Raw genomic sequence first — 26,408 nt, forward strand, 5'->3', positions numbered from 1 at the left:
AGGCTGCTGTGTGGGGAGCCCAGGGCAGGAAGAGGAGGGAGGAGCTGGGAGGGACCCTTGCAGTGGGCCAGGACAGGGGTTGGTGGTGGTGACAAGAGAGAGAAGGGGCTGGAGACATACAGGGGCGCCTGGTTCCCCTCAGGCCCAGAGACTCTGGGGGCAGGTGGGGTGACACGGAGGCCCGCCCGGGCCACGCCCCGCTGGGGGAGGCAGCCTTGCCCAGCTCCATCCCTCGCACCCGCCTGGCGCAGGAGACCTGTTGCAAGGGGCTATTTTTAGGGAGCTGGGTGTTTACTTGACAGATTTGAGGCCTGGCTTTATTTTTATCTCCCCTCCTGATGGCAGGGCCTCGCTGGTGTGGTCTTGGGAAGGCAAGCGGAAGCTGGAAACCCAACCGAGCCAGGCAGTGCTGGGGAAGGAGGGTCACGCTGGCTCCACCGTGCCCACTCACCCTGTGCCAGGGGGGCAGAATGATGGTGACATTGGCCCCGGCCCCCACGGATCTGCCGAGCACCCCCAGAGCACCATGGCCAGGCAGATCCTTCTACACACCCACTTCAGGGATCTTGGGGTAACCCCAGGAGGCAGGGCTGTTACTGTCCCTATTCTACAGACAGGAAGGTGAGGCTCAGAGAGGACACAGGATGGGCAAGGACGGTGCAGGATTCGAGTCTCGGTTCCTCGGTCTGCCCAGCCTGTGCGCTCGGCCGCTCTGACAGAGAAAAGCACGGCCAGGCACCAAGTACCAGGCGGGTAGGACAGGAGCCTGGGCCCTGGGGGCTGAAGGCTTTCTCCTCCCAGGGCTCAGAAGGCTGAGTCTGGGCCAGAGAATGGGAGGCCTGGCCACGCCCGTTGTTTTGTGGAGTTCAGACTCACTTCCTCATCTGTGAAATGGGGGAATCTAAGGGGCAGCTCTTGGCTCATGAGGATTAGTGAGATGGAGCCATAAACCCCTCAGCCTGGGGCCTGGCAGGCGGTGGTGAGAAGGCACGGTGGGGTGCCTGTCCCCGTCCTGCACCAGGCTCTCTCCCAACACTGCACGTTTAAGGGCATCCTGGATCTTCTCTCAAGGTCTGCATCTCAGAGACGACACACGGGGGGATGAGAGGCTTGGGGGGAGGCACCTGCCCAAGGCCGCATGACCAGTGAGTGGTTAGGCCTGAAGCCCAGGCCGCCCGACCTTGACCCTGCCCCTGACCTTGAGCTCTCAGACACTCTCTTATCCTAGGGCTCCTGTGTCAGCACCCTTCCAGGCTTGACCCCTGAGTCCCCGGCACTCAGCTCAGGGAAGTGAGGAAAGTCTCACCTTTGGGGCTGAGGGGCCCTCTTCTCTCCAGGGTGCAAGCTGTCCCCCGTCTGTTCTCTGACTCTGCTACCTGGGCTAAAAAATAAGGTGGGAAGACCCTGCGGCTGGGTCATAGGGGTGAGGATGACAAAAACCTCCTCTCCACCTCACCGAGCCCCGGCCTCTTCCTGCTGGATCTGGGATCAAGGACCAGAAGCCGACTGAGGCCTCAGCCCCCCACTCCCCTCCGCCCTCACTGGGGTTCTGCCCCTTCCTGCCTCAGTTTCTTCATCGTGACATGAGCCCATGAGGCCACTTCCTGCCTGAGGTGACTTCCAGCCGCCTCCTTTTTCTGAGGACTGTCTGGGAGCGCACGGCTTCTCCGCTCTCCACGCTCAGGGGCGTCCCCCTCCCCCAAACACACTGCCCCCCACCCCACCCCTGTCTAACGCCTCCCCCTGCCAAGGACACAGGCGAGCGCTTCTCCCCCTTCTGGCCTCTCTGCCTTGGCGTCACAGCTGCCTCGTGTATGTCACCAGAATCCCGCCCGATAACTCAGGAAATTCCACTGACCTCAGTCTTGGGTCTCTGGGCGCTGGGGATTTTGTCCATCTGGCGACTTGGGAAAGAAGGACGTGAGGGAGGGCAGGAGTTCCAGGCTGGGGGTCCTTTCTGTCCTTCTGAATACACTTAACGGAACCTCAGGAGGCAAGCCAGAGAGGACAAGGACACACGGGCAGTGGTCCAGAGGGTGCTGACAGTCGTCACTGGATTCATGGCTCACCTGAGTACCCTCAAACAACTTGTCACAGCGTGGCAGCCGGGGCTGAGGGAAACCAAACCACACTCGTCCGTTGTGGAGGAGGGGATCTATCTGGAGCAACCCTTTGGGAGGCCAGTGGGGATCCTCGTCATAATTACATAGCTCTGGGGATGTGGCACTCACCTGTAATCCCAGCAACTGGGAGGCTAAGGCAGGAGGATCACAAATTCAAGGCCAACCTCAGCAACTTAGCAAGGCCCTTTGCAATTTAGCAAGATCTTGACTCAAAAAAATTAAGAAGGGCTGGGATGTGGCTCAGTGCTAAATTACCCCTGGGTTCAAGTCTCAGTACCAAAATAAATAAATACATAAAATCCTTTTTCCACCCAGAAAATCCACCTCTCGGAATTTAACCCGTACATGTACCCCTGTCTTCCTTGCAACGATTATTTAAATCTTTGTTAACTGTATATGGGAGGATGGCGTGGGAAGCTGGACGGGGTGGTTTGGAATTTTGCTTTTCGTTTGTGTTAATCCACTCAAAGATAACCGTGGACCCTGTGGGGAGAGTCCACTGAGGGCATATGATGGTGAACATCAGGCGACAGTCCCCTGCGGAGTCACCCAGGTGAGCTGACATCACCCCGAAGGCCTTGCTTATCTGCAGTTTCGCTTTCCAGCTTCAGTTACCCAAGGTCAACCCTGGTCCAAAAATATTAAATGGAAAATTCCAAAAAGAACAATTCATAAGTTTAAAATAACTTCTAGGCTCGTAGAGTGTTATAGTTGTTTTATTTTGGTATTGTTGCTAACTCTTACTGTGCCTAACTTACAAATCAAACTTTATCAGAGGAATGCGTGCATAGCAAAACACAGTCTAAGGAAAGTACTGTCCTCGGTTCCACGTACCCACTGAGGGTCTTGGGAAGTCACCCTGTGGAGAAGGGGACTTCTGTATTTCCCATGTATGCCAATGGTGCCTGAATGTCCCTGACAGGATAAGTCGCCTGGTTGTCCCTTTAATCTGTTCTGTGAGCAGGATATGGGTCCTTGGATGCTCACTGCAGCCTCATTTGGGATCAAGAAAAGATAAAATGGCTTCGTTTTTCCACCCAGAGAGATTGGCTGAATAAATCATGGTGCCCCAAACTTTGAGATATTCTATGACCACCAAAAAGAGTAAGGCAGACCCATGTGCATAAGATAAAAAGGCCTCAAGACACTGAGTCCAAAAGGCAAGCTGCAGTTCTATTTATGAAAAACACAAACAAAAGAAGAAAAGGTCAATGGGGGGATTCTTTAGGTGAGCTGTTAATAAAAGTCACTTGGAAAGTACAACCAGGGCAGAAGTAGGACAGGGATTTTATCACTTTTTTTTTTTTTTTTTTTTTTTTTTATGATTTGGATCTTCCTTGAATCTTAACAAGGATGTTGTTCAGAACAGTGATAAAAGAGCAAAAGAAGAAGAGAGAGAGAGAAATTCACCACTTTAAGTAACAGACCAGTGTTGTGGCTAAACAACTGCATTTAGAACAGCAGCAAATAAAGCAAACTCTGGGGTCAGAATCAGCCCTGTCCCTTACCAGCTCTCGACTCTGGGCATGTTTCAAAAAATCCCTACGTGCATCAGTTAAAGGAGTTGACTCAACCTGACATATACCAAGTCCTCAATTAAAGCCACACAATGCTAGCCATTATCCCCAGGCCTTCGTGTGGGGCTGAGGTTAACTGCAAGTGTTGCTGAGGCCCGGGGTCTCCTGACTCATGTCCCAGGGCTCCTGCTCCACTGACCTGTTTCTGCCTCAGTGACCTCCCCCTAGCAGAAGAGTAGGAAAGGTGGAAAGGGACTGGGGTGAGAAAGCAAGGACGTGAAGGATTCTTGGTCTCTATCTCAACTCTGACAATGTCCCGGGGCAACCTGGGGTTCACCACTGCAGGCCTCTGTGTGACTCCTCCCATGCCCTTCCCTGCCCCCGCCCACCCCACCCCCAATCTAAGGTGCATGTGCCAGGCAGAGTGCCACCTCATCCCTCTCCTTCCTTCAATAAAAAAATAAAACAATGAGAACAGAAGGAGGAGAATAATTTGATGCTTCTGGAACCCCAAGCCCTGGTTAGCCTCCTGCTGATGTCACCAGCCCCCTCCTCCCTCTCCAATGCCCTGCCACATGTACAAGAGCAGCAAAAAGAACAAAAACACTGAGGAATAAATTTAACAGGAGAATAAAAATTGTACCATGAAAACTACAAGACCTCACTGAAAGAAATTGAACTGAATCGTTCATAGATTGGAAGACTTAAAATTGTTCAAATCACAACACTTCCCAAACTCATCTACAGATTCAACTAAATCCCTACTAAAATCTCAATTGCCTCTCCCCCCGGACCCTTTGGCAGAAATTGACAATCTGATGCTAAAATATACGTAGAAATGCAAAAGACTGAAGATCTCCTAGATAATCCTGGAAAAGAACAAAGTCGGAGGATTCACACTTCCCAGCTTCAAAACTCAGTTCAAAGATGTAGTAACTGGCAGAAGGACAGATACAGAGATCAATGGAATGGAACCGAGATCCCGGAAATAAATCCTCACAGTTATGATGGATTGATTTTTGATGAGGTAGCCAAGAAAAAAAATGAGTGAAAGAATAGTCTTGTCAACAAACAGTACAACTGCATATCCACAAGCAAAAGAATGAAATCAGACTCCACCCCACACCATATACAGATATCACCTCGAATCACAGGGTTCAACATAGAAGCCAAAACTATAAAATACTTAGAAAAAAACTTACAGAAGAAGATTTTGGATTAAACAATATTTTCCTCAGACATGACAACAAAAGCATAGGTATCACAAGAAATATAGGTTAAACTGTACTTCATCAAATAAAAACGTTAGTACTTCAAAAGACACCATCAAGAAAGTACAAAGATAATCCACAGAATGAGAAAACATAATTGCAAATCACATAGCTGATAAAGAGCCTTTGTATTCGTAATTGATAAAGAAGTCTTACAACTCGGTAACAAAAAAGACAGCCCGATTTTAAGATGGGCAGAAGGTTTGAGTAGACACTTCTCCAAGAAGATAGATGAATGGCCAGTAAGCTCAAGGTAAGAAAGTCAACATGAGTCACTAGGGAATGCAAATCAAAACCACAAGGAGACGATTTCCCATTTGAACAAACCAGATATGAAATATATTAGATAAAAATTGAGAAAGCCAGACTCAGTGGCGCACGCCTGTAATCCCAACAGCTCAGGAGGCTGAGGCAGGAGGTTTGCTAGTTCAAAGACAGCCTCAGCAGCTTAGTGAGGCCTTAAGCAACTTATCAAGACCTTGTCTCAAAATAATTTTTAAAGGGCTGGGGATGTGGCTCAGTGGTAAAGAACCTCTGTGTTCCAAAAAAAAAAAAAAAAAAAATTGGTACCAAAAAAAATTTTTTTGAGAAAGAAATAATTTATATGGAATTATTGTTGATCTATTCGGTGGAATTATGTTTTAGAGGTGCATCTTAAAGTGCTTTGAGGTGAATTCTTTCATGATATCTAGAGTTTACTTTATAATTATAATGTTATAATTTGGAAATGAAATATTCCCTAAAAGCTCCTGTGTTAATGTTCAGAAGTGAAATGACTAGATTATGAGACTGTAACCTGATCAGTGGGTTAATCCATTTAATGGATTAATAATTTGAAAGGACTACTGTACTAGGTAATTGTAGGCAGGTGGGGTGTAGCTGGAAAAGGTGGTCACGGGGGGTGTGCCCTTGGGGATTATATCCTGTCCCTGGTTCTGCCCCCTCTCTCTCTCTCTGCTTCCTGGGTGCCACAGGGGACAGTGATCCCCATCATGACTTCTGCCATGATGTACCACCTCACCACCAGCCCAGAGCGGCAGAGTCAGCAAACCATGGACGGAACCTCTGAAACCGGGAGCCCAAAATACATCTTCCTCCCTTTAAATTGTTCTGTTTCCTCTTCCAGCTCCTGTGTGAGGAGGAAACTAAGCCCCAGAGAGGTGCAGACTTGCCTGGGGTCACACAGCTTCCAAAAGGCTGAACCCAGAGTCAACACTGGGCCGTCCAATGCCTTAGCCCAGGTATTTGGGTCACAGCAACAAAAACACAAGACTAACAAACACAAGACTATTTCAGAAAATATGTGAATAATTGTGATCCTGCAGGTGGTCATTTGCCACAACTAGGAAATAGCAGGCCCTCCCCAGGGACTGGAGGAGGCCAGGTCCCTTGTCCTACCATCTCTAGCAAGTGTCTGCACCCTCCTTATAAAACACAGCCCCCCTCCTTCACTATGTATTTTAGTTGGTACTATCAGGCCCCTGCTCCTTCTCCTGCCCTGGAAACTGACCAGCCTTGCCACCAGGCCGGCCTCGTATCAACTGTCCCCTCCCCTCCAGCACTCTCAGTGACTCAGGCTCCCAAAATACACTGCACACTTTCCGCCTCCCTGCCGCGCACATCCTGGTGCCTCTACCTGGAAGGACCCTTCCCTCCTCCCTACTGATGAACCCCAACCAGAGGTGGCTGCTGCAGGGACTCTCCCCCACCACCCGGGGCGACAGGCTGCTCTTGGCTTTGGGATCCCACTTTCAGCTCCTTCCTCCCTTTATTCCGCCACCGACTATTTCCAATCCCTGTCTGTCGACACCTCGAGGCTGTGAGTCCCTGGAGGCCGGTGGCCCTGATGATCCACTCTGTGTGCCCAGGGCCTCAGCACAGGCCCTGCACTGAGCAAGGGCTAATCAGAGCTTGTGTCAGGAGACCCAGCTGAGGTCAGGAGGCAGAGAAGAACATTCCTTCCCCGCCCACCTGACTTCGACTCCCAGCTTGGCCATGGCGTGGCCATGTGTGACTATTTTGAGACACTTAACCTGTCTGTGCCTCAGCTTCCATCTGTAAAATGGGAATAATGAGACCTTCTTCATAGGACTGTTGAAGGATTACATAATATAACAATGTATTACTTAGACCTTAGACTGGCTCTCAGAAATAAGAACTGTATTGCACTTCATAAATAAAAATTTTAAAAGCAGGCTCAAACACGGGCAATCACCAAGACCCTCCCTCGGACCTCATCCAGGGCCAAGCCCTCTTCCTGGGGTAGCCTGTGTTCCTGGTGTAGAAAGAAATGGGTGTGGACAGTGTGAAGTCACAGCTTGAATGGCATCAAATCCATTTGGGGGGGCATGGGGGTTGTGGGGATTGAACCCAGAGGTGCTTTACCACTGAGCCACATCCCCAGCCATTTTTAGTTTTTATTTTCAGACAAGGTCTCATTAAATTGCTTAGGGCCTCACTAAGTTGCTAAGGCTGGCTTTGAACTTGCGATCCTCCTGGCTCAGCCCTCAGAGCTGCTATTACAGGCCGGTGCTACCATGCCCTGCGGTTCCATTCTTCTTACTAGTTGAGGAGAAAGTCCTGCTCCTGTGGCTACAGATCTTTCAAACCTCCAATCTCTTGCCAATGTCTCTTTTCAGCAAAAAAAAAAAAAAAAAAAAAAAAAGTCCAGTCTTCAGACTCAGCGCAATCAGCCATCCACAGCATGGCCTTGGATTTGAATGACGTTGTTCTGTTTTCAGAACTCCCCAGGATATTGGTTTTCCATTTACAAGGGTGATTAGAAAGCCCTCCTGTTCAATAAGCATACTTAGGTAATCTTAAGTAAATTGACTGCAAGATGAAGATCCCGGAGGTAAGTAAATGGGCAGGGTGGTGGTGGATGTAACCAAAATTGGGAGTGTGGCTTGCAGGAGGTAAAAGTTTGGAAAACACATTGTATGGACTGAGAGAAGAGGAGGAGGCTGTCCCCCAGGTGGCTTCAATCTCGGGGGAGACTCCAAGGTCCTTGCAGAATGAGGCCTCATTCATAGTCACAGCCTCTACCTCCGTTTTGAAGAGGAAAATAAGCCCCAGAGAGGTGCAAACTTGCCTGAGGTCACACAGCTTCCAAAAGGCTGAACCCAGATTCAATGCCAGGCCGGCCAATGCCTTAGCCCAAACTCTTGGCCACTCTGCCACCCGGCCTCCCACACACAAGAAAAATTCTGTCCCCAGCAAATTGCAAAGCCAACTCTAGCTCTGCACTCAACTTGGGAGTTCTCAGGGCCGGCCAAGGGAGGAGTTACAGGAGAGGAAGGGATGGTGGGGACAGAAGACAGAGCAGTTCAGTGACGTCACCCAGTACAAACCCTGAGACATTCCTAACGTTAGACCCTGGAGTAGCTGAGAACTCTCCAAGGATATCTCTCGCCAGCACCACAAGGGACACAACAAGAATACCAGCCAATGACAATAGCCCTTGACATTGATTGAGGGCCTCCTGCTTGCTGCCCTGCACAGAGAGCTTCCCATGCAGCCTCTGCTTTGGCCCTGAAGACACTTCAAGGTCATTACCATTTTTCTCCTTTTAAAAATGAGGAAACTGAGGGCCTTGGGCTTAGCCATCTACTCTGCTCTTTCCAGAAAGAAGTCATTTAGCAGGGTGTTAGTGTGACAACCAGAACAGTTCAGGCACCTCTCCAAATGTCCCAGCTTTACTCCACAGCCCAACACCCAGGACCTTAAAAGGCATTACCAAAAGAGTCCTTCCTCGCAAAATCAGAAGGCAAGGATCCCGTTTCCCTCCACCACCTAGTAGCCGTGGCTATGTCTCCATCCTTTTCTGGGCCTCAGTTTCCCCACCTGGTTAGTGGAGGGGCTGGACTATCTCCAAGGACCTGAATGGATCTAGAGCAACACTGATCAATAAAAATGCAATGTAAGTCTCGGGGGTAATGAAAATGTTTTTCTAGTAACCACATTCAAAAAAGTAATAAGAAACAGATGAAATTAATTTCAATAATATATCTTCTCTAATTCAATATGTCTAGAGTGTAATCATTTCAGCATATTCATAGAATTACATTCTTTTCATACTAAATCTTGGAAATCCAGTGTGTGTCTCAAACTCAGAGTGTCTCAACTCCAACCAGCCACATTTCGAGTACTCCACAGACACAGGTGGCCCGTGGCTGGGACCCTGGAAGATGCAGGTCTAGAATCTTTTTCCATCTCTGGTCCATTTCAAGGATGAGATGTGACTGTTTGCTCCCTTCTCCTGGGAAAAGTGTCCTGATTGTAGACTGAGCTGGACACACAAGCCCAGGGCCAAGCCTGGAGGCCAGGATGGAGAGAATCCCAGGCCCAGCCGGCTCCAGGAGGCTGCTGGGGAGTTTCCTGTCCCTCTGTGGCCAAGTCACTCACCCAAGCCCCAGGGAGGGGGAAGAGGCGCAATCCTGCATTTCCTCTTCACCAAAGACTCCCTTAACTGGGCCACCAACACACACACAGGACTCCAGCCCCAGGGCATAGGGACTGGTTCCCCACACACAGGAGGACAGCAGACCTTCCCTGCCCACCGCTCACAGCAGCTCCCAAGGCAAGAGCCTGTTCACTCACTCAAAAGGCTCTTCTCAGCAGGGAGAGCTCAACACCTCCACATTCAAGGGTGCAGGCATGGGCAGGAAGGAGAAGGAAGGCAGGGGAAGTAAGGGGGCAGAGAGGGCAAGATGTTGCCCCAGTAGAAATAGGAAGGGGAATGCTTCCCTCTTTCCAGCCTTCTATTTCCTGGCCTTTAAAATCAAACACAGGAGATCTTAACAATGGTTGCTTTACGGCTGGCTGCTCAGTGCTGGGCACCACAGGCATCAGCTCATTTCCTCCTCCTAATTATCTATCATATGGGGAAAGAGGACCCCAGCAACAGAGTGGTGAATCAGCTTGGGCAGGATCACACAGCTGGTCAGTAGAAGAGTCAGCATGCTCTTCTGAATCCAGAGACAAAACTCTTTCCTGTTCCTCTCTCCCGTGTCTCAGGGTCCAGGACAATCCTGGCTTCTACTTGTCATAAGCATATCTGTCAACAAATTCACTGAATGATGACGATGACTAGAAATCCTAACTGAACGGTGCTTGGTCCAGCACCATAGTGGATACTCTGAAGTGCCATCCAGATTCCCCTTGAAGACTGAAGGGTGAAGACGGGCATGGTAGCCACACCTGTAATCCCGGCAGCTCGGGAGGCTGAGTCAGGAGGATCACGAGTTCAAAGCCAGCCTTAGCAATGGCAAGGCACTTAGCAACTCAGTGAGACACTGTCTCTAAATAAAATACAAAATAGGGCTGGAGATATGGCTCATTGGTTGGGTGCCCCTGAGTTCAATCCTCAGGACAAAAAAAAAAAAAAAAAAAAAAAAAAATTGAAGAGTGATTTCTCCCACCCCAGCTTCTCAGAGAACTGCCAGCTGTCTGACCTCTCTAGTATGCTCCTGGCTCAAGAGAGCTGTCCAGACCTAGTCTTGCTCTTTTTTATTTGAGGATCACCTGCATCAGTGCTAAGGGTGTGACCTCCCAGCTCTGTCGCCCCAACTTGGGACATCTTTGAAGGTCATCTCCACTGCAGAGCGCCCCCTGTGGTTGGACAGGCCTTTGTGGAGCTCTCATGACTGCCCAGGGTCTCCCTCTACCCTATTCTGCTTCCTTCCCTCCCCCTCAGGTGTTGATCCCGAGAATGTTCCCCATGAACATGGTGCCCACTAATCTTCATCTCAGAATCTACTTCCAGAGGAACTCGCCCACGACAGGACTGAGAACTACTGGACTTCACTAGCTGCAGCTCACTCCAAAGTACCTAAGTGGGCAGCAGGAGGAAAGGAGCAATCCAGGCAGAGAAACCAAGCCCTTCAGCAGGAGGGACTGGAAAAAATTAACAAAAGACCCGAGTGACCAGCACAAGGGGAAAAAGCCCAGCCCCAGGAGGAGAATGCTAGAAAATGACGCTGGACAGGAGGGTGGAGCCAGGTGACAGAAGGCCACTCTCTAACTGGGTGATTTTGGAGAAGTCACCTTCTAAATGAGCTCTCTGACCTCACTGAGCTCACCTGTAAAATAGCAATAAAATGGCATCTCTCTTATAAGGTTGTTAAGAGGGCTGAAGGAGTCAATATTTGTAAATCACTTAAAATAGCCATCACATAGTAGGTGCCATCAATGTCTGGAGACAGTATTAAAAGATAATCTGAAGTAGAAGGAGAAGATGTAGAGGAATTTGAATGTGAATAGGGTGGGTGCTCAGGGATGGCAGACAGGGTGGGTGGGTGCGTGGTTGGGTGGACAGCCGGGTGAACCTGGGTGAGTGGGTGGAAGTATAATGGATTGTTGTATGGAAACATGGTGAAGGAGGTGGGTGACTGGCTGATGGCAAGGTGGCTGGGTGAGGGGGTAGGAGGGGTACTATTTCAGTGGATGGAAGTGCAATGGGGATGAATGGGAGTAGCTGGGTGACTGCAGGTGGTTGGGCAAATCAATCCGTGGTTGGATGTTAGGCTGCGTGGCTGGGAGCAACTGAGTGAATGTGGGTGACAGGTGGATGAGGGACAGATACAGGGCTGCACGGAGGTCTGGGCAGTTGCATGGGTGGTTGGGTAGATAAATGGGTGGAGACTTGAATTGTTGGATGAATAAAAGGATAAACAGTTGGGTGTGTGGGGGAGGGTGGATGAGTAAAGGGTTGCCTGGTGGTAGCTCAGGTGCAGGTTAGAGAGGTCAGTGGCTGGAGGTAGTTGGGTGGATAGAAGGGTTAGGTAGACAGAGGGGTTGCTCAGGTGGGTGTTAAAGAAGGTACAATGAATGAAGGGCTTGGATGAATGCCTGGATGGTTGACTGTCAGTGTGGGTGCATGGATGGTTGAGTGGGGAGATGGTTGGGTGAATGTAAGAGTTAAATCAGCCAGGGTATGGGTGATTGCAGAAGCTTGGGGGATGTATGAGAGTATGGATGAGGTGGACAGGATGGATAGATGGTTGATGGGACAGAACACCGAGGCAGGTGACACCAGCTACTAGAACCCCTCCAATTAACCTCATAAAGGTTATGAGGGAACCCCTTATGGTAAAGAAGCAGAAACAGGCTTGGAGACCATCTGCTAGGCTGGCCTGCTCCAGGACCCATCCCAACAGGCCCGTCCCATGTGGCTCCAGCTAGGCCTACCTGGAGGCGGCGATCTCGGCCTTCTGGCGCGCGATGGCGGCGGCGCGCTGGGCACCCTCCACACTGTGCTCCACCTTCTGACGGACCTTGTTGCTCTTGAGCGGCAGCACCCGGCGCTTGGTGCCCTTGACCAGCACGTTGTGGCGGTACTTGCCCTCCTCGCGGTGGCCGTCGGGCAGCGTGGTGCAGCCGTAGCCGTGGCGCAGGTTGTCCAGCCACTCGCCCTCGTAGCGCAGGCCACTGGAGCGCTCGCTCACGCCGAAGCCCGAGCGCTTGTCATTCTTCCACTCGCCCATGTACGTCTCGGTGGTGGTGGCGTCGATGTCCGCCTCAAAAGGCGCGGCGTCGTCGGCGCCCTCGGCGCCCTCGCCCAGGCTGGCGGTGGAGGCTGCGTCGCTGGCCCCGGAGCTCAGGTCGCTCTTCAGGAAGCTGACGCGACTGCGCTGGCTGCCCAGGGACGTGCGTGACTCCGTGCGCCGCAGCTTGCCCAGCAGCGCGCCCCGCTGGAAGAGGCCACCCCGGGGCGCGCGCGCCGCCTCGCCGCTGGCCAGCAGGCTGAGAGCGAAGCCACCGCGGGGGATGGCCGGCGAGGGCAGCGTCGGGCCGTCGGAGGCTGGTGAGGTGGGCGAGTCCGGGGCCACTGTGCCATTGCTGTGCTCGCTGCGCAGAGATGACAGCGACGTGCGCAGCGGCGAGCGCACCACCACGGCCATCCCGTAGGGCACGCTCTGGCGCACCCCATAGCCATGGCGCATGCCGTTGGTAAACTGGCCTTGGTAAGTCCCTGTGGGCGAGGAGAGCTCACATCAGTAAGTGACACAATGCGCCCTGCGCGTGCACAGTGTCTGGGTGTGCAAGGACCAGGACTGGGCAAGGCAGGTGACTCTGAGTGAGGAGCTCGGCCATCTGAGGGGCAATCAGTGCAAGTTACTGAATGTGAGGTTGTACGTGGGCCAGCAACAGGGTCTGCCCAATGGTGTGTTTCTGATGGCGGGAGCATGGCAAGTTCACAGACGTGCAAGATGGGCAAGTTGTGTGGGTCAGGGTGTCATTGTGTTAAGTTGTGTGTGCAACTGAGGCCCTGAGAGTGGGTGAGATTCTAGGAGTGTGCATTCACGCAGAGGGAACAAGCCAGAAGGAATTTGCAGGGTGGTGTGAATATTTCCATTGGTGGGAACATGCTAAGGTCACAAGTATGCAAGACAGGGGGAGGTGTGTGGGCCCGTTTAAGCAGGCAAGTGGGGCTCTGATGATGTGAATTTGAATGAGTGTGCACGAATTTTTGATCACACACTGGAGAATGTGCAAGAGCACTGATGTGCAGAACAGTGGGTTTGTGAGGTAGCATGACTGCATTTGTGGGAGTGTGCTAGGCAGTGTGCACACAGAGTGAGATCATGTGAGTGAGACATGATGGGACATGACATAAGGTTAGGAGAGCATGGGAGGTCTTCACGCAAGGAAAGGCAGAGTCAAATGAGAGGGCAAGACCATTGGAGGTCAAAAAGCACCCAGCTGAGGCCGGGCACCGTGGCTCATGCCTGTAATCCCAGCGGCTCAGGAGGCTGAGGCAGGAGGAACATGAGTTCAAAGCCAGCCCCAGCACGAGCAAGGCGCTAAACAACTCAGTGAGACCCTGTCTCTAATAAAAATACAAAATTGGGCTGGGGTTGTGGCTCAGTGGTTGAGTGCCCCTGAGTTCAATCCCTGGTACAAAAAAAAAAAAAATTAATAAAAGTGCCAAGTTGGGTGACTAGTCAAGTCCTCTTGGTAACAAGGTAAATGCACATGCACAGCCAACCTAGCATCTAAGGTCACGTGCATATTCAAGGTCATGAAAAATAGGACAGTTTAGTAGTATGAATGTTAGAAAGCATAATATTTTGAATATGCATTTGTGCAAGATTAAGTGTCCAAGAGACTCTTGTGGAGTTGGGTGCCCTGGCATACACCAGTAATCCCAGTGACTTGGAAGGCTGAGGCAGGAGGTTTGTAAATTCAAGACCAGCTTCAGCAACTTAGCAAGACCCTAAGTCATTTAGACCCTGTCTCAGAAACCAAAAATAGAAAGCAGCAGGGGAGGGTGCTGGGGACATGGCTCAGTGGTAAATGCCCCTAGGTTGGAGGCTGAGAGTGTGCAGCTTTGGCACCAGTGAAACTGAGACCATGGAGGACCATCTGAGCAGGATAGTGACACGTCCACGGAGACGTCAGCAGATACGGCCCTGCGTGGACAGAGTGCATGAGCTTCCAGGAACAGGACAGTGAGGTTAGTTAGGGGGCTGCTCAAGTCTTCCATGAGCAGAGGCAACAGAGAGAGGAGCACAGGCTCCAAGCACGGCCTCTGCCCTCTCTAGCTGTGTGACCCTGGGCAACTGAGTGCAACTCTCTGTGCCTCAGCTTCCTTGTCTGTCAGAGATAAGAATTACCTCTTACTGAAGCGTTGCTTAAGGTTTAAATGAGTTAATACCTCTGAAAAACTGAAAGAAGACTGATTCTGCAAAGCTGGACTAGAGTGGGCGGTCACCTGAGCTGTAGAGACCAGCTGACCCAAAGTGGCCAAAGTGACTTCACACTGCACCCGCATCCTATTGTGAGGTTCTCCCCAAAGGTCCATCCCCAACCGTGTCCCTCCTCCCTGGATGCCATATATGTCCTGCTGAGCCCCCCATACACATTCCTGACTTCTTCCCCACCCCTCTGCCTCTCAGATGTCAGCCCGCAGGGGCATGTCCCCTAGATGTTGCACAGCTGCCTCCAGCTCATCACCATCGACACACAGGGCCTGTGCCACGCGCTGTCTTCGTCTCCCACAGTGGCACTGGTACCCGGACGGTCTCCATTTAAAACCACAGTCTGGCTGCCTGCCCCCCACCCCCGTCACTTGCCCCGCTCCCTGGTCCACATTTATCTTTCCCCACAGTATTTACTGATGTACCATAGGATTTGTTTATTACCTTCTCTGTTTTCCTTCCCCAGCTAGACTGGAAGCTCGGTGAGGGCAGGGTCTTTTCTGCTCTGTGCTCTGGGTACCACCAGAACCTGGAACAGTGCCTGAAACCCAGAGGCGCCCCCTTGACCAGCTGACCTGTCTGCAAACTCCATCAGGCCGCGTGACCTCGGGCAGCGCCTTCCTTTCCCTTGGTCTCATTGCCCCACCAGTTGAGTGGGCTTCGACCTGAGACACTGGGCTGCTGGGCACGGGGGCCCCGTGACTTTGGAGGTGTCCAGGGCCCTCTCACTGCCTGCTTCCTCCTAGAGCAGGCTGCTGCTGTTGAGGGCCCCTCTGCTTCCTGCTTGGCCCTTTCTTCATTAAGAGCCCCATAAGGACGGAGGACCAGGGAGGGCTCACAGACCCCAGCAGCCCTGTGAGGCTGGTCCCTGGTTTGGCTCATTTCCAGGACAAGCTGGAGGTCTGAGACGTTACGCAACTTAACCAAGGAGGCAGGATCCAAACTCAAGTCTACCTTCCGCAGAGGCTCACGGTTGGAGCCCTGGCTGTTAATCCTGGTGCCCATTTGAAGCACCAGGAAACTTTTAGAAAACCAACTGATCCCTGGGCTTTACCACCGGAAATCCAGCTTTAATCTGATGGGAAGATCCTTAGTGTTCCCAGCTCCTCTGCCCAGCAGGCAGGAGCAGCTAGGGCTGAGACACCTCAGTCCTCCCCTCCCCTCCCCTCCCGCCACAGAAAACCACGGCCATAGTCATGGACTCTCAGCTCTACCCAGGCCAAAGAGAAACTGAGAGAGACAGAGAGGAGAGCATGGATGGGATCTCAAGACGAAGGTGTAAATATGACCTCTGTTTCTTAGATGGATGTGCAGAGAGGTTGTGTGACCTACCCCAAGTCACACAGCAAGAAAGCAAAAGTGGGATTTGAACTCAGGTCTAACTCTGGCTGAGGAAGTGGGAGAAAGTGGTTGTGTGGCAGGTGCAATGAGCAGAGAGATGAGAGATTGGAGCGACGGACAGATGGAGAATAGGCTGCACTTCCCAAGCTCATTCACACATGAGCCACTAGACAGGAGGCAGAGGGACACCAGTACGTGAACCTCCAAGCTGTGGAAGTTCTGCTCATTCCTTCTTCAGATTCTCAACTTCCTCATCTGAAAAATGGGAAATGAATACCCACCTTCCCGGGTTTTCTTGAAGACTGACAGTGGAACACCCAACATCCTGGGATACGGTGAGCTATCATGCCACCTCACGACAGAGTGCCACTCGTCCAGCAAGGGAGGTGACCCGTGGCTCAGCAGGAGCGGGCCTCGAGGCCAGGCCACGCAAGGGAGCCAGAGACCGAACAGCACAAGTGTTTGGTTCCAGTTACATGAACGTCTAGAAGAACTGACCAGAGTGGCAAAGCGGGTCTGTGGTCGCCCGAGCTGGGGGAGGGGGAGGGGTCAGCCGCAAGGGGCACAGGAAACCGCAGAGGACGGTGTCTCTTGACGGAGCCGGTGTCTGCACAGGTGTGCATGTTTGCCAAGACTGACCACTTAAAACGCATTTTGTGGAAATGGAAATCATGCCTCTGTACAGCTGATTCTTGAAAATGTAGATAGGTAGATGAAAGAGAAGGAGAAAGTAGGAAGGAGAGAAAGGAAGGAAAATGAACTTTTATGAAGGCAAAGTACACAGATAGATAGTATTCTGGAACTATCTATCAGGACATCTTGCAGCCCTACTTTCCAAGTGGATCTAGAATCTGGGTACTTGTCAGTCCTCTTGGACTAAGTAGTGAGCGGAGCCCCTGTTCTCTCACCTGGACTTCAGCAGGAGGCCACACTGGTCTCCGGCTCCTGCCCTTGCCCCCTCTACCTAACCAACACAGCAGTTAGAGGGATCTGTTCATATATGCAGCAAATCAGATCACACTGCTCTGCCCCTTCTCCCTCAGAAGAAAAGCTGAAGTCCCTAGCGACCCACAAGACTCTACCTAATCTCATCCCCACAACCCGTCTGTTCTCAACTCCTCCCATTCTTCCCTTTCCCTAACTCTAGTCACAGAGCCTCTTGCCCCCGCCCCCATGTAGGTCCTGCCTCAGGACCTTTGCAGCTGCCAGTCCCTCTGCCTGGAATGCTCTTCTATATATATACATATATGTATCTGCCTGGCTCACCACTTGCCATAGTCAAAGCTTTATTTATCTCGTCAATGAACTTCCCCCATCACACTATTTAAAATCATGACCCCCAATGTCTTTTGTCTCCCTTCTTTGCTGTGCTCTCATAGCATATCTGAAATGACATTTTGCTTTTCCTCTTTCTCCTGCCATCTCCGTCACTGGCGTGAGTACCCTCAGCGCCCGGAACATGCCCACAGGGGCCTGATACATGAACAGCAGGCTCCCGCCATCCATTCTCTCCCTGCCTCTTCCATCTGAAAGCGGCCCCGTGAAGGCGCCTGGTGGGGGGTTCCAGGGGTCCATGTTACAGAAGAGGGAAGCCTAAGTCCCAGCGAGGATGAAGGGCCGGCCCAAGATGACCAGTCAAGGTGCCAGAGCCCGTGCTCACCTGCCTGCCGGGCTCTGCCCATCCCGCTGCAGCTCAGAAGGAAGCAGAAGAAGAGGAAAGGGCATGAAGACGGCAGCAGAGGAGGGGACCTGGGGAGGACAGAGGCAGCGCTCACTGGGTTGGATGGAGGCTTGTGCAGTCAGATCAACCAACCTCCTGGGAGGGTGTGGGGTGGGCTGACGTGGCCCCTTTAAGCCCAGGAAAACCTGAGGTCGCAGCAGAGCGGCTTTGGGCACCAGGGGAGGAGGAACAGCAGGCTCTATTAGGAAACCTGGGAGCAAGTGGCAGGAGGCACCGACAGGGGAGGCTGAGAGCTGGGCCTTGGGAAGGGAAAGAAGCCAAGTGAGGTCTGTCTCCCAAAGCCTCTAAGACAGTTCTCCCTGGGGACAGGAGAGCACTTGGGAAGGCGGAGAGAAGAGAGAGCCTGTCACAGTATCTGACTGGGAAGGGCCTCTGTGCAAGGAGTGTCTCCTCCCACAGCTGCTGAGTGGCCCCTCACTTGGTCTTGTTGTCCCTTCAGGGCATCCCGGTGTCCTCAAAAGAAGGGCCAAGATCCCTAGCAGCTCACACAGCCTAGTACACCTCTCCTTTCTCGTCCTGAGCTATTCTCTGGTCTTAATGACTTCCAAACCTCAGGACCTTTGCACACCCTTTCTGCTTTTCTTGGTGCACTCTCCTTCTCCGTCTTCCCCTTGCTGACTTTGATTGACAGTTCAAGCTTCAATTTAAATGTGACTCCATCCAGGAAGATTTCTCAAACCCCTCCCCCAAGTTCTGCCAGAAATGGCTACATGCTGTCATGTCACCTTACTAGCACTTTCCAGGTGCTGCTGAATCATGATTATGATTCTGAATTCATTGTAAGGCTTTCCTTCCTGTCTTTGGCTTCCAAGAGGGAGGCTTCTTTCTGTTATGGCCCCAGCATCTAGCACGGTTCCCAAGGCCAAGGAAGCCCTCAGAAAGCGTCTGATGATGGTTGCAACTGTCTTTTCCGGGGGACACCTTTGTCATCTCTTCTCCCTCATGACTCAGCTCAGCAGTGGAGGGCAGTGGCTGCCAGGGGGGTCAGCAGTAGATCCAGCATGGTAGGTTCAGTCCTGTGCCCGAGACGGGGCTCTTGAACACGGCCTCCCTGCAGGGACTTTTCCGGGATATTACAGAACACTGTGCATTTGAACCTTAACCCTGACCTCAAATGCTCCTGGGTGACAATATGTGCATCCTTGCATCTGACAGGCATTTGCTATGGACCATGCATTCCTCAGGCCAGGTACTGGGGAGACCACGGTGAATGGAATGGACGTGGTCTCTGCTCCCAAGGCGTCTGGAATCTGGCGCCAATGAGACTGAAGTTACCCATCGCACACGCACACACACACCTGACCGCCACACAGTGGTCCAGATGACAGGTGGCGTGGGGTACGGAGAGGTGGCCGACTGCAGATGAAACGAACTAAACTACAGGGGAGGCAGCTGGAGCCCAGGAAGTGCTCCCTGAAGGCTAGGTTTTGTTTCTTTTTCTTTTTCATTTTCATTTTGGAGCTGGGGAGGAGCCCAGGGCCCTGTGCCTGCCAGGTGAGTCTGCTCCGCGGAGCCGCACCCCCAGCCCCCAAAGGCTGACTTTTTGGCAGGTCAGAGTCTTTGCTCAGAAAAGCTGACCCAGAAAGGATTAACCATAAAGATGAAAAGAAGCCAGGAGGACAGGGGACTCGCAGGGAGAGGAGGTGACCTGTCCAACTTGCCACCTCGGCGTGGGGCTTGTGGGAAATCCCTCGGTGCCCAGGAGGCCTGAGTTATTCTGCGGCCTCGACTCAGGGAGAGCTTCAGAGCTTCTGCCCTTGGGGGGAAGGAAATGTTTAACTCTGCCCATCTGTCTCCATGTCCCCAGTGAGTGGTTTCTGGGAGCCACTTTTATCGGACGAGATCCCTTCCTGGCCTGAAATGGTGATCTAGCTGATCTGGAGATGGGAGGCTTAAAGCACACCCTTGCTTCCAGTTTGGTTGGTGTCCTCCAGGAGTCCATTGTGACTAAAGGCGTGGTCCCCACCCCCCACCCCCGCCGTGGGACCCTGTTGGGACAGAGTGGAAACTTTGAGGGGTGGAGGTCCTTAGGTCATCGGGGACATGCCCCTAGGAAGGGACTCTGGGACCCCAGTCTGACTTCTACTTGGCAATGTAAGCTCTTACACACACACACACACACACACACACACACACACACCTCTGTCCTGCCTTGATGTGGTACCCTCTGCTGTCCTCCCTAAAGGCCAAATCAATGCCCTCCGTCTGCCCGATCTTGGACTTTGAGCCTCTAAAACTGCAAGCGAAATAAACCTTTGTTTTCCTTGTAAGTAGCCTGTCGAGGATTTTGTTATAGTGTTGAAAAGCTGACTAATAGGACCAAGATGTAGCTCAGTGGTAGAGAACCTGCCCAGAAAGCAGAAGGTCTGGGTTCCATCCCTAGCACTCCAAAAAGTACCAATTAACACAAGCACCTCGATGATTCTCGTGTGCAACCTGGGTTGAGAGCAGTAAAACCTCTCCTCTGGCCTCCAGTTAACCAGCCTGCTCCATTCCTGTTCTATACTGTGCCAGGGATTCCCTTCACACACGGATGCTCCCGTGGGTAGACCAGGTGAAATATTGACTTCATATCTCTCAAGGAAAATCTCAATAATTATATATTGATTCTACATAGAAATGGTAGTATTTTGGATAACGGGCTCAATAACATGTATCATTAAAACTAATGTCACCATTTTAAATGTGTCTACTAGAAAAATGTAAATTACACACAGAGCTCACGTTAGGTTTCTGTTGAAAACTTTTGGTTTCAATCATTTGGAGTTGGAGTCCCCAGTTACCTGCAGAGGTCAATGCCATCATTTTAATTTTAGAAATGGAAAAACAGATGTCAGAATTTAAAGGACCTTCTCCTGATGACATGGTGTGGCTGTCATAGGCCACCACAGGCAAGCGTCCCTGACCAGCGCTTGCCCCACTGAAAATCGGAGAATCTCCCTTCCAAATTAAAGATCGGTACATTCTCAGCCAAACCTCGTCTCCAAGCAGGTGTGGTCAGGTCAGAGACTGGGGAAGGCCGGAAGACCTAGAACCCACCAGGGACAGGGAGGAGACCCAGGGACAGACCTGGGACTCTGCTTCCTGCTGCAGAATGGCCACAGAACACCCCCTCCTGGCCAGGGACACCTTCCTATCTCTAGGACACTGTCTGAGGTGGGATGGTCACTGTCCCTGGGAGCTGGCCAGAGCTGGAGAGAAGGGCACTAGGACAAGCTCCTTCCAGGGTCCCCACGGCTCTGGAGTCCTCGCCTGGCTGTCTGGCGCCTCCGTGAGCAGTTCCAGGTCACCTTCAGCCTCATGCCCACACCCCGACTGCCCCCCTGGGCGCTACCTCCTGGGAGGCCGTGTCCCTTCTTGGCTTCCCCTCGTCTCCCCTTTGTGTCTCCTCTGTGCTTTTTGACAGCCAGCCCTGATCCTTCTCCAGGGTCCTCCACGCAGCACCCAAAGTTAGCACAAGACCTTAGACCACCCACGGAAGGGTCTTCAACAGATACAGGCGGGGTTCAAGATGGAGCCTGGCAGGGTGAGCACCAGAGAGCCCAGGGGACACCAAGGTCAGCTCAGGCACGGACGTTGTCATGAGTATGCGTGCCCATGCCAGAGGCCCCATCTAGATGTTTCCCTACGTAGGGGCCCCTGTAGTCTCGGCTCTGACCCATCTTTATAAAGATCATGGACCCAGCCTCCCAGAGAAGCCACTCAGGGCTCACCTATCCTTGGGGACAGCAAGAGTGATGGAATCGGTGCAGCTTTGGAAACAGAGAGACCTGCTCAGCAGCCTGTTGATTGGTCCATGATCCTTGATCTCTTCCCCACCTCCACCCCTTCTAGACCCAGCCACATCCGGTCCCTCTGGTTGACTATAGCAGCGCCCCCTGGTCCCCACCTCAGTTGACCTACTGCTGCTGTTGGCTGCCAGCGTCGTCTTTTTAAGACGCAGATCTCAACAGGTACCTTCTCTTAAGCTCCTGAGATGGCCTTGGGCCAGGATCCCTAGAGAATCCTCAGATTCTGAGCCCGAGATGGCACATGGGGGGCGGGGAGGGGGGATGTCCTGGGAAGAACACGCATCAGGAAGGAGACAGGGGTCCCGGGTCTGCAGCAGAAGGTGGTGGACATGACCACAGAGCCCGCCACTGATCCTATGGGGTCTTGGGAGCTGGTGTGGCCCTCAGCATCGTCCAATCAGAGCAAGGGGGCCAGGCAGCTGCCCTGGACGGGAAGCACCGCCCAGCTGGGCGCCACCACAGGCTCCTGGCAGTTGGGGAAATGAGGGCCCCTCCTGAGGGGTGCTCAAGGGCGCCCCCAGAGTCATAAGGATGAAGTCCAAAAGGCTCAGGGCGGCCCACACAGCCTCAGGAGCTGGGCTCTGCCCACATTCCCAGCCTCCTCGTCCCTCCCCCAGCAGTCTCTGACCGATCTTTTCTGGAACACAATGTGCTCTGATCCACCCCGAAGCCCTTGCACTGGCCGGTCCCCTCTGCCTGCCACAGCAGGGTGTCCCTGGCACCCCGTTAACCCCTGCGCATCCTGCAGCTCTCAGCTCAAACATGGGTGCCCGGAGGAAGCCTTCTCTGATGTCCCAGGCCAGCCCAGCCCTCCCATCGCCACTTCCTGGCTCTTCTACCTTCCCTTTCAGTGACACGTCACATTTGTGATAAAGTCACTCCTAGCTGCACGGCCCCGCTGCTCGAATCCATGCTCCTGCACACCAGGGCCAAACTGAGAAGGTTGCTCACCCTAAATTTGGGTGAGAAGGGCATTTCATATTAGCACGCTATTCGGTGCATGCTGGCAACCAGCTCTTCAGGAAAAACAAACAAACCTTGGTTTGTAGGGTGAGCCAATTTCCACCGAGAGAATGCTCCACCCCGGCTGGTCCAGATGCTGAGGGCGGAACGGCCAGTATGAAAAACTCATGAAAATTCAACAGTGGGTTTTCATGGGCCAACAGGAGACGGCCCCGGTACCCTGTATTTAGTCTGGACTCTTATGTTCCTGGTGTTTGTGAATGTGCTACACAGTCATGACACCCCGACTCTGGGAGATGGGATACTCTCTCAGTCCTAAGGACACAGCTGGAGTGGAGCTTGGAGACCAAATAGTCCACAGTAACAAGTAATCGGTCACATGGGCCACCTCTTCCCTACCCTGTGTCCACAACAGACATTGCTAATCAATCATGATGCTGAATCCTAACGTGGCCTGGCAGTCTCCCCTCACCACTTCTCCAGGTAGCCACAGCCAACAGGTCAGTGCTGCATATGAGAGAAAATTCACTTACCTTTAAGGGTAAGTATGGTCCAGCCCCCTCCTAATGCAGAGGAGAACTTTAGGCTCAGAGAGGTAGAGGGACCTGCCCAAGGTCACACAGCAAGGCGGTAGCTCAGCTGGGACTAGGGAACAGATTTCTCGCCTCACTTCCTCTTTCCATCCAGCTCTACCTTAAAAAACTGAGTGTCCCAGAGTAGAGTGGAACAAGGAGGGAGGACTATTTGGGATTCTGGGCCTAGAGTCTGGGAAACTCCCCCAAAGTCTTTTTTTGTGCTTTGAGGGCTTCTTATCATGTCTGTGTACAGGCACTGTTTCTGTGTTGGGGAGGGGCACTTTTTAAAAATCACAAAAGTCACATATACTCATTGCAAAAAACTTCAGACAGATGAGAATATAAAACAAAAGCCCACCACGGTGTCTCCCCAGGGGTTAGCCACTGTTCAGAACTTGGGTCCCTCCAGGCCTTCCACTCATCAGGGTAGAGATATAACAAGGAAGCTGAAAGGACAGCCGGCCACAGCTCTGCCACTCACCACCCCCGTCCCTGAGAACTAGCACATAGTAGGTACTCAATTAACAGTCCTCCAACAGCTTCTGTTCACTTAAAGTGCCTCGGATTCCTCCTGCCTCTGCCCTACTCATCACAGTGCTCAGAGCTGATTTAGGGCGCCCTGCGGTGAGTGTTTGATTCGGTTTCCTTGTAACAATCCCAGCCCTCGCTCTCTGGCTCGCCTTCAAGGCTGGCACCAAAGTCCCTTCCCATGGCTTCCAAATGCTGCCGTCCATCAAAGCTCCGCAGTGTCTGGTTTCCCGGGATCACTGACTGACAACCCAAAGCAGAGGGGCTGGCAGGGTTTGTGACAGCAGACTTGGGTTGCAGCGGGTGGATGACAAGTCCCCTTAGCCTGCAGGCTCCGCCACCCCCACACCATGAGGCTGCTGCCCCGATGACACCCCACAGCTCACACAAGAAACAGAGGATTAACTGGGCGGCCTCGCTGACAGCCGGGGGCCGGGGCCTGTGGGAGCCCCTTTGCCAGGTCCTGGGTCAGCGAGGCCGGCCAAGGGCCCTGGAAACCAGAACTGACTGGATGTGGGGGAGGCAAAGGGGTCAAGGGGAGAGCGTGGAGGTTCAGAAGGAGGCCCCCCGCACCCACGGTGTTCAATGCCAACCCCAGGACTGCCCTCCTCGAACCCGCACCCCATCTCAGCTCAGAGCGTCGCCGTTCTTCTGTGTTTAGGCAAAAACCTGAAACCATCCTGACTCCTCCCTCCCTTCTCCTCCTGTCCAACCAGTCGGCAAAATCTATCAGCTCCTCCTGCTCACCACGGTGGCTGCCACAAGGTGGGGGTCCCAGCCGCCATGGTCTCTCGTCTGGATTATTCGCATTTAGTGCAGTAGGGTCTCAACACTGACGCAGACCGTGTCTTCTCCACCCGGAGCTAAAGGAATCCCATGAGACCAGTCAGGCCCTGTCACCTGTGCAGTCCCCATTTTCCTCAGAGTAAAAGCCAAATTCCTACAATGGCCCACACAGCCTTGCGCCAAACACCCATCCCTTCCTGGCAGGGCATCATCTAGATAATGGTGCTTCCCCTGTGAGTCCCATCCAGGGCACACACTGCCCATTTGTCCTGTTACTAAGATGTCACATTTGGTCCCATGGTTAAGAAGGTATTCGCTAAGGATTCCAGCTTAATTAAAAATAAAAGTAGGAAGAACATGGCGCCGGCCAAATGGGGTTTTCAGCAGGCCGCGCTCACCCCTGGCCCGGGCGTGGCGCCTTCCACATGCCCTGCAGCCGAGGTTGGCCCTTAAAGACCTGAACACCTGCAGCACAAGGTGCTCCCGACAAGCCAGCGGGGAAAGTGCCGGAGGCCCTGCTGCCCTGGGTTGCTCTGGGGACTCTGCAGGGCTCACCTCTGGGCGGTCATCTCTCACCGCCACCCTGAAGTGGGAGCACAAGTTGCACAGGAGCCAGGAGGGCCACACCTCATTGCCCACCTGCTCTGTGGCTGGGCTTGGGGAGGGACAGGAGGGAACAGGGACAGCCCTCTGGTCCAGGGCAGGAAGCAAACCTGCCCCCCTCACCCTTCACTCTCAGCCAAGGCCCCAGAAAATGAGACTCCACATTCCTCCCAAGGGTGTGGCGGGCAAGGGCCAGTCCTGGGAACAGCTGCTGGAGGCACGGGATTAGTGGGCCCTGGAAACAAGAGGCTGCGTGAATCCCAAAGGCCTGCCTTGGACAGGGCCTCCGCAGAGCTGTGGTCAGCTGGACACATGAACCACAGGAACAAGGCCACAGAGAGGAAGAGCTGTGTCCGCTCCTGTCTTGCTGAGGGGCCCCTCTGCTCCCCTGGGGCCTGTAGATACAGCCAAGAAGCTAGCAAGACAGCAACTCAGCCGGCTGTCACCCTGACCCCTGGCTGTGAGCTGGGACATGAGATTTTCAAGATGAGGTTAAATTATGCTGATTCTACATTCGAAATGGAATCACGCCTGGCGTGGGCTCCATGGGCCCTGGCCAGACACGACGCAGAACCATGCAGAGCCTTGTCTTGGCCTGTTAGCTGCTCCAAAGGCAAAGCTAGTTTTTGTGCTCAAATTTTGTTCCAAAGACAAGACAAGGTGTGGCTCAGGACATTCTGAGTTAATTTGTCCTTAGGGATGTTGAAGGACATAGAGGAAGGAAACATATATTTTGGCATTTTCTCTGTATCAAGCATTATGCTAAGTGTTTTGCATGTATTATCTCAAGTCAATGTCTCAATCATATTTGATGGAAAGTTCAATACTATTGTGAGAAAAAGGATGTGGAAGTGCAGAGACGAGGCCCCAAGTGCTTAAGTACCATGTTTCTCCCTTTAATAACAATGGATTCTCTTAGGACCTTTGTACTTCATTTTTAATAATAATCAAGAAATTTTTGTAACCGATGTGATTCTGCAACTTGTATTTGGGGTAAAAATGGGAGTTCATAACCCACTTGAATCAAATGTATGGAAGATGATATGTCATGAGCTTTGTAATGTTTTAAACAACCAATAAAAAATAAAATAAAATAATAAAAAAGAAAAAAAAGAAATTTTAAATTAAAAATACTCCTTAGAAATCTGAAAAAAAAAATCAATCCCCCACACACATTAGAACTAAGTAATTAATTGGGCAAGATAAAAGGCTTCAAAGTCAATATACAAAAATAATTGTATTTCTATAAACTAGCAAAGAATGATTGGAAAAAAATCAAATTTAAGAAAAAAAAATCATAAAAAATAAAATACCTAGGCATAAAATTAGCAAAGATATGCAAGTCATTGCTGAGTGAAATTTAAGAAGGCCTAAATAAATAATGATACATACCATGTTCATGGATTGGAAGACTCACTGCTTCTAAAATGTCCATTCTCTCAAGCTGACCTATAGATCCAAAGCTACT

At 52.0% G+C, this 26,408-nt stretch overlaps 1 protein-coding gene across 1 annotated transcript in view; it reads right to left on the reverse strand.

Moving 5' to 3' along the window:
• Positions 1 to 26,408, reverse strand: part of Jph2 (junctophilin 2) — a 65,144-nt gene that overhangs the window by 31,301 nt on the left and 7,435 nt on the right. Inside the window, exon 2 of the mRNA XM_076851874.1 lies at positions 12,100 to 12,883. Coding sequence (XP_076707989.1) covers positions 12,100 to 12,883 — 784 coding nt within the window. The remainder of the gene's footprint in view (positions 1 to 12,099; positions 12,884 to 26,408) is intronic.

Source organism: Callospermophilus lateralis, chromosome 3 (assembly GCF_048772815.1).
Source record: "Callospermophilus lateralis isolate mCalLat2 chromosome 3, mCalLat2.hap1, whole genome shotgun sequence".
NCBI classification, from domain to species: domain Eukaryota; kingdom Metazoa; phylum Chordata; class Mammalia; order Rodentia; family Sciuridae; genus Callospermophilus; species Callospermophilus lateralis.